Consider the following 12,215-nt stretch of genomic DNA (forward strand, 5'->3'; position numbering starts at 1 on the left):
TTAATATCTAATTTTACCAGAGTTTCAAACATAATCCTGCTATATAATAAAAAAAAAACGGTTCAAAGTACGTATATAAATGTCCGCAACTTAGTAAAAGATGATATAATGATAAATTTTGTACATTATTGCTTAACCCTCTCCCTGCGTACGTTTTTTTATTAAAATAGGTTCAAAAATTGCGTATTTTTTGTTACATATTTCAAATCTACATATATTTTAGAGTTGAAATACGAATTTTGTATATTTTACAGTTAATATATATAAAAATGTTTTGTAAAAGAGGTTTTTTTCAGTGTAGAATTAGATCATAGAAAAAGGTTGTCAGAATACTGGAATTCAAGAATAATGATATAAAAGGAATAATTTTGAAAATTAATAGTGGTTAATTTATGATTTATTTTATAAAATACAAAGGTAAAAAATATATATATACTAATGAAAATATTTGCATAATGTAAAATTTTGCATATCAATTTTGCACCACTGTCGAACGTTTTCATTAGAAACTGAATTTTCAGATTCATTACTATCTGCAGGGGAATCCGAAAAATTCTCATCAGTTTCGCTATAACTATCTTCAATATCCGTGAAATCAGAGTCAGAACTACTACTAGTGTCGGAAATCTCGTCAGGAATATAGGTTATATCACTCGCGTAACGCTTTCTGCCAGACAACTTTGAGCTCTGAAAAGCGCGCGCAAAATGCTACATTACGTATTCTTGTATATTTGGCAGAAATGTGGACAACTAACGCCATCTGTTAGCCCACACCTAAATAAACAATTAATCATCACAGAAAAGCCGAAAGGAAACATTTGAACGGGGAAAGAGTGGGTTGCACAGTTAAATAAATGGCAAAAATTCATCCCCGCGGAAATCGTGGGTTGCGCAAATTTTGCTACTTTTACATTGATGCAGAGCAAGAGGGTTAAACAGTGTGTTTCATTCGCTTATCAGTTGCAAGTTATAAACTAGCTAAAAATGCACATATTAGCCCAATAATACAACAATAAATTATATCCACCTGGTAAAATACCTATGACTGTGTTCTGTGTTGTCATATATGAAGAAGTTATTGCTTGGGCCTAGCAAATAAACTATATAGGTTTTGTTCAGATGTTAAATATAGAACCTCCATATTAAACATGTTATTACCAAGTTTCGTGACAGTAAATTTGCATTTTACCTCTCAATTAGTAGAAATAGTGTTTTAGCATTTGCCGAAAAGTAGCTTATTTATAAGAATATATAGTGTACCCTACTAGTTAAACTTGCTCAGTTTGGGAATATCTCTTAAAAACCACTTTTTCAAAAATTCAAAAGGCTGAAATGCAACACTCAGGCAGATTACTAACAGCGGTTGGCTTGCACTCAGAGCCGCAATTCATAATGAATATAGCGTCCTTACAATCATGGGGCCGAGCGGTAAAGACGTTGAACACTGGTAGTTTGGTCCGAGGTTCGAATCCCGCGAACGGGCTGGCTGCATGGGCGTTTTCGTGGTTTTCCCCATGTGTAACGGGTATACGAGCCAGTTTCCTTTAGAAAGTCCTCTACGAAGGCATCCCTCCCTTTAGGCAGATAGCCCTCGTGTGCTTTGCCATAACTGAATAATCCAATCCAATCCAATCCTTACGATCATATTATTCATTGCTAAAATTTCCAGCAATTTTCTAAAAATATGAAAAACTTCAATAATTACTCAACGCCAATTTTAAATTGTTATGTCAATATCTATGATAACAGAAAGCGAGCAAGAGCCACAGTTAGATTCCAATATTTTTCTATCTCGACATACTGAAATTAAAGCACCTCATTAAAGTTCCTGCACTTACCCATGGTCAACGCTAGGCATTCTGCCGCCCGGTGAAATCTCTGTGGCTTATAAATTCTGCTGTGCATTAGCTTCCTAAATTCTTAGACTTTTCCCGTCCCTAAATTCTGCTGCGCATCAGTTCCCTAAATTCTTAGACTTTTCCCGTCGTTAATTTCTACAGCCTATTGCCTCCCTTAAATTCTTAGAAATTTATTATCCCTAAATTTTCTGTTCGGACTCCTCTAAATTCTAAAATTGTCACCTGCACTAATTTCTGCTACCCCAGACTGCAGAATTCAGCGCTCTGTGGCGCGTAGCACGTTTTTGGTGCCCGCCACATATTTGCCTATCCAGTGTCAGTTGATGAGAGGGTAAAGCTCCTTGTAACTCGCTGATCGTTTTTACTGATGCTTAATTAAACTAATTAAGTTTTATTAACGTTCATATTCGAATTAACTTTATTATCGTTCTCTGAAATTTGTATTTTAATACAAATAGTTATCTCCCCAAATCTGGCCATACCCCTAAGATTTCGAATGTTCTTTTTAGAGTCTACTTCATCTCAAAACCAATTTCTTGCTTTAGAAACTCACATTTGTTTCTCAATCATAATCTTGGTTACAGTTTTCTACATCCTGCTATGTCCCCCTTTTTTTTTTATCTGATCGTCGCAAAGCTATCATCAGAGTCTGAAAATTGTTCAGCAAATTATATTGTGATAGGGCATTGTTAAGATGCTCGCAATATAAACGTTCTGTTGAACTCAGATCTATTAAATTCACAACTCATGATACGTTTACATTTACAAAGCTATCATTTTCCAGTACTAAGCTAATAATTTTGTTGAATTTATTTTTTAATTTAACATTACTCACAGTTTATTATTTTAATATTTATTAGTAAATACTTTTGTTTACTCATAATACTACATATTTATTTTCGCCAATGAATATAATGTTTAGTTTTATGAATAACTTAATCTTATGAAGTTTTCTAGAATGGGAACGTCTGTGATGGGAACTGGTGCATGCTAACATCGGAAACGTCGTGAATTTCACATCCGCATCTCATTGCATGCTGTTTTACCTTTTTCTCAATTTTAATTTTAGCCTCTGTTAAATTAACTTCACTGTCTCGCAGAGCCGTAGCTATGGTTTTCAGCGCCCGGGGACAAACGACGATTTCGCACACTGTTATTTCTAATCCATAGTTCTTTTTGGGAGAGCTTTCGATTTCTATATTCGATTCAAATCATTACTTCAATTAAGTCTTAAAGACTTTTTATTTACACACATATTTTATATTACAATACATACATAATTCGAGATTTATTTCAAATCAAAAGATGGGGATTATCCCCCTTCTCATCAAATTCTATCATGAGAAACCGAGTGAGCGACAGCTACCCTCCAAGTTCGTTTTTCGACTCCTCTTTGCCACTGGCAGAAGCGAAACTTTCGCTTATTTCGTGTTCGAGTTGTAACACACACCTTTCTGTTAGTGGAAAGCATTTCATTCTCAAATTTCTTAAAATCAGTTTGGCGCCCCATAGATGCTGCGCACAAATGTCCCCTCCTTGCCCCAATCTAGCAACACCACTGCTTTCCCTATGAAAGACTGCACATTAAATTACTATAAATAACTTAAATTTTACTGTAACTTAATGTCATGCTGGGATTATTACTATCAAGTTTAATTTTTTTGATTAAGTTATTTCTCATTTATATAATTTATAAGGGATATTAATCGGAGAACAGTAAGACGACGAATATAAAAAGAATGAGAAATAACTTTCTTTCTCTTCTTTCAGCTACTGATGGCTTAAAATGATAATTAGTAGCAAACGGGGAGTAATTTTTAATCTACTCTGTTTCGTAGTAAGCTGCCTTTTGATCGAAATGTGCTGCATTCGAGGACTTTCTTCTTTGCAAAGATTTGCATCCAGTGTTGCATCCTTTATTTTGCGTCAATGTCTTTTTTTCCTACTAAACTTCTTAATCATTTGGAATAATATTTGTTCGTAAATTGGCAACAGTTCAATTTTTATTTCAGGGAATGGCAACAAATCGCCCGGTACTTTTCATTTGTCGTGTATTTTGTTTGCAAAGGCACTTGTCAAGTTTTGAATGCAGTTATTTTTTCTCTGTACAGTTCTGTAACATTATTTAGGTACTATGGAAGAATGCTGGGACGATGAAGAGTATACCCCTCCTCCTTCTTCCAATGCATATAAAGAATCTGTTTATGTGCCTCCCGGAAAGCGAGTAAGTGAAAGTGGAAGAAACTCTGAATGGAACTCTAACCGAACTAGAGAACCTTACAGAAATCAAGACACAGATTCGTGGAGAGAAAAACCTAGAGGTAATAATCGTCAGTTTTCTAGTAGAGGAAGAAAGCAGTATTCCCATGATGGATATAATACAAACTCAGCATGGAAGCAGAATGAAGAAGCTACTGAAATTGAAATCGGCTCGAATTTTGTAGGTAAAGTTATAGGTCGTGGTGGTTCCAAAATTCAAGAATTAGAAAGAGAAAGTGGGGCTCGAATTAAAGTCCTGCAGAACGACAGCAGCGATGAAACGACTCCTGTTCGATTAACTGGCTCATCTGAATCTCGCGAGAAAGCAAAAAATTTAATCGAAGAATTGACTTCGAATTTTGGAAGGACTACTATTACAAACGAAGGTGGTGATAATTCATGGTATGGAAATTCGTATGCGTCATCCACAGATGATGGTCCCAAACTTATAGATTGGGACTCACTGAATAAGAGTTGTGAAGAGGCAAGACAACGAAAGCTAGCAGCTCTGCCCCCAATTATAAAAGAATTTTATTTCGAAGATCCAGCGGTTGCAGCAATGAGCCCCAGAGAAGTTTCTGCATTCAGAGCATCAAATAATTCCATATCTGTTGTTAAAATTAACCCTGATGATGAGAGACGGATTCCTAATCCTGTTTCTACGTTTGATCATGCTTTTCAACATTACCCAGAATTGTTGGTAGAACTTAAAAAACAAGGTTTTACCACTCCTTCTCCGATTCAGTGTCAAGCATGGCCTATTATTATGAAAGGTTATGACATGATAGGTATTGCTCAAACTGGAACTGGTAAAACCATTGCCTTTCTGTTCCCTGCATTAATTCATATTGTGGGTCAAGTTACACCCAGAAGTCAACGATTGGGGCCAAGCTGTCTCATTCTGGCACCCACTCGGGAACTTGCTCAACAGATTGAAGTTGAAGCTAAGAAGTATACTTATCATAATATTACTAGTGTTTGTGTCTACGGTGGTGGAAGTAGACGAAACCAGATTGGAATTGTCACAAAAGGTGTTGATATTGTGATAGCCACTCCAGGTCGTCTGAATGATTTGGTTATGAACAAAATAATTGACGTTACCAGTGTAACATACCTTGTATTAGATGAAGCTGACCGCATGTTAGATATGGGTTTTGAACCTCAGATACGCAAAGTGCTCCTTGATGTCCGTCCAGATCGGCAGACAATAATGACAAGTGCGACCTGGACAAACGAAGTGCAAGAACTGGCTGCTCGGTATATGACAAATCCATTTAAAGTAAATGTTGGTGCGCTTGATTTAGCTGCGGTTCACTCTGTATCTCAGGAAATTATATTTGCGGAAGATGAAGACAGAAGGAATCTTTTAAATGAATTCATTGCTAACATGTCACCAAATGATAAAGCGATAGTTTTTGTGGAAAGAAAAAGTGTTGCTGACGATGTTGCAAGTGATTTAGTATTACGTGGTGTAGAGTGTCAATCCATTCATGGAGACAGAGAGCAGTGTGATCGAGAACAAGCTCTTGATGATTTAAAAACTGGTTATGTAAGGATTTTGATTGCAACTGATGTTGCTTCACGAGGTTTAGATATCAAAGATATAACGCACATATTTAACATGTATTTCCCTCATAATATTGAAGAATATGTTCATCGAGTAGGTCGAACAGGAAGAGCTGGTAGGACTGGAATTGCTATATCAATATTTACCCGTCAAGACTGGATGCATGCTGAAGGTTTAATCAGGATCCTTGAAGAGGCCAATCAGTTTGTCCCTGATGAGTTATATGATATGGCAAATAGATACAGAGCATGGAGACGTAAGAAAGAAGCAGAAGATGCAGCTGTAGGTGGTAGACGTTTCCGTGGTGGAGGTAGATCGCGTCGATTTTGAAACCTTTAATTTATTAGGTACCAAGAATTATTGTGTGCTAAGGTAGGAATATGGGCTTTACCATTAAGATAAACTTTTTATTTAAGCTATTTATCATCGAAATCTTTTTCTGGCTGTATGTTGTTGACTAAAATTTAAAAGAAAAATATACTTTTTTTTTTTTTTTTTTTTTCTATTTCTGTATGCAATTTGTTTTTGAGAAATACATATTTAACCTGTACAAAGATTTATATTCTTTTTTATTATTGTCATTATTATTAAAAGGATATAACAACTTCCATGTCCTGACAGCATTTATGCTTTTAAATGGGAACTTTTGTAGGAACAGATTATTTTGCCCTTCCATCATTTATCAGTAACCAAGATCTGAATTATTTAAAAAAAAAGGCAAAAATTATATTTTTAAATGGAAAACATGGTAGAAAATGAGTTCATTAAACTGTAAACTTTTGGTGAAATTACTAACATGTTTGGTTACTTGTTCTAAACCTGCCTTAAAACAGAAAAATTTTCTTTTTTTTTCACTTTTATAGCCTTGATTTTTACATTATATGCTTAATTTTTACATTGCATGCTAATGATTACTAAAGTTATTTTTTGATATTATTAATATTTTATGTTTTTATATCTTTGACATTCATATGCTTATAATTTCTAAGCTAATTTTTTATTTTTATTATTAATAAAAAGTTTTTCTTTATGTTCTTTAATTAAAGAGATTTGTATGAATTAATATGAGAATAAGCAGTATTGTGTGAAGTAACTTTTTTGTTACTCTATATACTTTTAATTAGATCATTTGGAGAAAATATAAATTTAATGGTTTTATATATATTAATGATTCCATAAATTAATTTTTCTTATCTTTATATATATTGCATTCTAAATTCTGTTCATGGTAAATTCACCTGTAGACATTTTTGCAATTTTAATACAACTAGTTTTTATCAACTCGTATCCTAAATGCTGTGAAATAAAATAAAACTTCTATTGAGGATATTATGGCAAACTTTTGGTAACGAATTTATAGTTATGATGTATATATTTTATACTTTATTATTTAGTAGCTCAAAGAGTGTTTAATAAGCTCTAAGCATAAACATGGTGTAATACTTTAGGAGTAAAAATATGGGGACATGATTGTATTATTTTTTGAAACTTTAAAAAGGAAAGTAAATTTGGTTAGACTTGACTTTAGGGTACCCCTTGTATTATCGCGAAATTGTTGTTTCATTTATCGCAAAGTTGTTGTCTCATGTATGACAACCTGAAAACCCTATTATGACGTAACTGGTTGTGGTGAATTTGAATCGTGGAAAAAAATTTGGAAAGTGTGTGTCGGATTTTGGGTAAGGGCTTGCTGTGTCATGGATTAGTACGTTGTTATTTTGTAGTTTACATGGTAAATTGGCTGAATGTGGTAAGATTAATTTGAAGTTCCTGTAGGATTTGGAACGAAAAGGAAAAAAGCATTAATTGTCTGGTCTGTAAATGAAGGTTTACTTAGTAGCCATTATTAAGTGTCCTGTTTGGAGGAAGGAAAAGTATATGGTCAAACAATCATATATTTTCAAACGGAGGATATTTTTTACTCTTATTTTTGTGGCTACACCAGTATACAGATTCTAATTCAGATAATTTTAGGAAGTGTTTGGATGCTGTTAAGGGTTGATCTTTACATTATAGTAACTTGGTGATTTTTTGGCGAAAATTTGGCTACCAACTCTCCTACAGCAACCCTCTATTTTTTTTCCCCGCCACCATTTTGTCTTCACGAAGTAAAGACATGTTTCTTTTCTTTTTATCTACTGAACACTTCTTCCAACAATCTACTAGCCGAATTACACTTATGCTAGAAATTTTATCAAACAAAACTGCTTAATCATGACAAATATTCACTGCAAAATTGGGAAAAGTGCACAATACCATACTCCTTACGCGTTTTTCAAAATAACACATACACATAAACCATGTACACGCCGACTTATTTTTACTTAAAAAAACATCCCAGAATTGCACAAAAATGGCATTGCGCACACTGTTCACTATATCCATGTACACTGCTTTTTTCTCATAAATTAGAAAAATTTCACGAAAATACATGACAATTTTCTCAATCTTTAAACCCGGTAAAAAGAACATATATGAAATTACCTGATCGCAAAAAAGTATTTACCCTTTACAAATATAAACATTTCCACATATAAAATAAATAAAATATCCAAAAACTTTTACCTCTAAATCATCTATTACATTATACACGTCACCAACGAATTCATACCGCAAGCATTACAAATACTTAGTATCAAATATTTAAATTATTTCCATGCACGTTTACTTCAACTTAAACGTATACGAAATTCCTATAAACATAAAATTCACAAAATAACTATCATTTAATTAAAATATCACTAAACCGTGTACACGTCGACTTATTTTTACTTAAAAAAACATCCCAGAATTGCACAAAAATGGCATTGCGCGCACTCTTCACTATATCCATGTACACTGCTTTTTTCTCATAAATTAGAAAAATTTCACGAAAATACATGACAATTTTCTGAATCTTTAAACCCGGTAAAAAGAACATATATGAAATTACCTGATCGCGAAAAAGTATTTACCCTTTACAAATATAAACATTTCCACATATAAAATAAATAAAATATCCAAAAACTTTTACCTCTAAATCATCTATTACATTATACACGTCACCAACGAATTCATACCGCAACCATTACAAATACTTAGTGTCAGATATTTAAATTATTTCCATGCACGTTTACTTCAACTGAAACTTATACCAAATTCCTACAAACATAAAATTCACAAAATAACTATCATTTAATTAAAATATAATTAAATTCAAAAACACTACTTAAAATATAAATGAGCACATACATTAAATTAATAAAAATTACCTTACAATCCTAATTACTTTAAACTAAATCATTGCTAATAACAATTTTCCCAATAATACCAAATTCCTTTACTTCCACCTTACATTTAGAACAATGCATAAAAATAATATCCTCAAATAATTAAAAATACTAACTTACCTCATCTTCTTCAGAATCTTGATTACGTGTCCGAGAAACTTTTCTTTAGTTACGGCCATGGGATCCAAAAATTCACGAACACTGTTTCACACAACACAGAATAAACCAAATACAAAATTTCCAGATATTTTCCCGATTTCCCCCCTTTTCCGATTAAAGAACCGTAATTCGTCCGTTAATATCACATGACATATCCCATGATCTCTCATTTCCCTCACACAAAATAATGCGTAATCGGAACTGAGTACTGCTCACATTATTACCAAAGTCCCAGGTAGTAACCTTTATCGCCTCCAAAATGTCGCCAAACTACCAGTTACCATATTGTAAAGATCAACCTTGAATTTAATTATATTTTAATTAAATGATAGTTATTTTGTGAATTATATGTTTGTAGAATTTGGTATACATTAGAGTGGAAGTAAACGTGCATGGAAATAATTTAAATATTTGACACTAAGTATTTGTAACCATTTGTAATGTTTGCGGTATGAATTAGTTGGTGACGTTTGTAATAATAAGATAATGTAGAGGTAAAAGTTTTTGGATATTTTATTTGTTTTATATGTGGAAATGTTCACATTTGGAAAGGATATATACTTTTTCGCGATCAGGTAATTTCATATATGTTCTTTTTACCGGGTTTAAAGATTCAGAAAATTGTCATGCATTTTCGTGAAATTTTTCTAATTTATGAGAAAAAAGCAGTGTACATGGATATAGTGAAGAATGTACGCAATGCCATTTTTGTGCAATTCTAGGATGTTTTTTTAAGTAAAAATAAGTCGACGTGTACATGGTTTAGTGATATTTTAATTAAATGATAGTTATTTTCTGAATTTTATGTTTGTAGGAATTTGGTATACGTTTAAGTTGAAGTAAACGTTCATGGAAATAATTTAAATATTTGACACTAAGTATTTGTAATGTTTACGGTATGAATTCGTTGGTGACGTTTATAATATAATACATAATTTAGAGGTAAAAGTTTTTGGATATTTTATTTATTTTATACGTGGAAATGTTCATATTTGGAAAGGGTATATACTTTTTCGCGATCAGGTAATTTCATATGTATTGTTTTTACCGGGTTTAAAGATTCAGAAAATTGTCATGTATTTTCATGAAATTTTTCTAATTTATGAGAAAAAAGCAGTGTACATGGATATAGTGAAGAGTGTGCGCAATGCCATTTTTGTGCAATTCTGGGATGTTTTTTTAAGTAAAAATAAGTCGATATGTACATGGTTTATGTGTATGTGTTTATTCTGAAAAACGCGCAAGGAGTTTGCTATTGTGCACTTTTTCCCAATTTTGCAGTGAATATTTGTCATGATTAAGCAGTTTTGTTAGATAAAATTTCTAGCATAAGTGTAATTCGGCTAATAGATTGTTGGAAAAAGTGTTGAGTAAATAAAAAGAAAAGAAACATGCCTTTACTTCGTGAAGACAAAATGGCGGCGAAAAAAAAAAATTAGAGTGTTGCTGTAGCAGAGTTGGTCGCTAAAAAATCGCCAAGTTACAATAATCCAAAGATTAACCAATTAATTTTACACTTTTCCCCTCCCTTTTTTTTTTCCTCAAATTATATCTGGCCTTTTGCTGTTACAGAATTGGTAGGGATAGTTTTTCTTTAGGATTTTAGACATTGCAGCCCTGAAAGTTTAGAAGGATTTGAAGGCAAGATTTGTAGAGCCACGATTCTAGAAGATTCGAGAAATATATGACAAAATAAAAAATGTCTCCATGGTATCAACACGTAATGGATGTATTTTACATACAGTTTTCAATGAATTTCTTACGTCTGGAAGAACAATGAAAACATATTTGAATGTTTTACTTCTGATAATAGAATCTTAACATATTTATCTTCCCTTTATTTTCTTTACTTTTCACTAGACACAAACATGGAAAATATCAAAAATGCATCTAATCTTATCATATGGGTAGGCATTGTAGAAAGGGATTTTTTTATTAATAAAGAAATTAAAAATTTACAATATAAAAGATTCATCTAATATGTCCTAATGCACTATACACATAGCTGGCACTAGGCATTTTCCCACTTGATGCAATCTGTGTGGATCCTGAATTGTATTGCCTAGTGACTTTCTAAATGCTTCCAATGCCAGCTCTAAATTCTAAATGTTTTGCCATTTCTAGATTTTGTTGTTCGGTGTGTCATTCAATTCTAAAATTTCTGCCACATCTGCTCTGTAACTGGCCTTTACCATATGTATTTCATATTTCTTCTGAATATTCATATTACTAAAAAGAAATAAAACTAGCTGCTTTTTCTGTACATTCTAAATGCATTTAGTGTTTTTTAGAATAACAGACATCCTTAATTAAATCCAAAAATTCTAAAATGAAAAAGAAACGTGTTGAAGGACTGAATACATAAAGAAAATTATTCTTCAAAGATATGTGCAGTTATTATTATGTAAATTACCCAATTGTTTATGATTTCAGCCTTTACTATAATTACTATAATTTCCCATTTCTATTTCTTCATATGATAGAGTTATTGAGACAGATTAAATTAAAATTAAATTGTATAATCTTTGACCACTAGTCCCCATTTTTAGTTTGAATTTGACTATTCTTGTTTAATTATGTTCATGGTGAGATGTAATTGATTTTGCTAGCATCCGAACATGCCTTTATCTTTTAAGTTCTCTTTAAATAAGAGGCTTGTTTAAACCTTTGTCTCATATTGTATTTACTTTCAGACATAGCGATAATTTGCTTCACATCTGTCGGGAATTTTGGACTATTTAACTTTTACCAGATCAAGTAAACTCTCATAGGTACATTGTGGAGAGGTTGACAAGTTAGGAGGTAAAGCACACAGAAACTAGCAAGAGCATTGGTTTGCATATTGAAACAAAATCTCTAATTGTTAGAAAAGAAGCTTAAAGAGAAGGAAATCGATATAAACTAGCTAAAATGTCTGGGAAGGCTTCAAATTAAAATGACGGATAAATATTTTGTTGAGTGTTGTTGTTATAAAACATAAATGCTTTGTAGCTTTTAATGTGTAATTATCCTAAGAGTCAATGTCATAAATTGCATGTATTTTAAACTGTGAAATTTTATTAGATTTTGATTTTAACAGAGCTTTTTTAACTAAGGTTATTA

The 12,215-nt window shown here is 32.4% G+C and overlaps 1 protein-coding gene across 1 annotated transcript; it reads left to right on the forward strand.

Annotated features, from left to right (window-relative positions):
* Positions 1-3,869: 3,869 nt before the first annotated feature.
* LOC118204790 (putative ATP-dependent RNA helicase DDX43) lies at positions 3,870-11,378 on the forward strand. Its single transcript, XM_035377084.2, has one exon. It carries the CDS (start codon positions 3,994-3,996, stop codon positions 6,013-6,015), a length of 2,022 nt encoding a protein of 673 aa, XP_035232975.1. The 5' UTR covers positions 3,870-3,993; the 3' UTR covers positions 6,016-11,378.
* The last annotated feature ends 837 nt before the right edge of the window (positions 11,379-12,215 follow it).

This window comes from Stegodyphus dumicola, chromosome 3 (assembly GCF_044657685.1).
Source record: "Stegodyphus dumicola isolate Sdum_Otavi_A_Nest chromosome 3, ASM4465768v1".
Classification (NCBI taxonomy): Eukaryota; Metazoa; Arthropoda; class Arachnida; order Araneae; family Eresidae; genus Stegodyphus; species Stegodyphus dumicola.

Excerpts from the sequence above, each read along its gene's own strand:
- LOC118204790 (XM_035377084.2), top strand. The coding sequence starts at position 3,994 with ATGGAAGAATGCTGGGACGATGAAGAGTATACCCCTCCTCCTTCTTCC.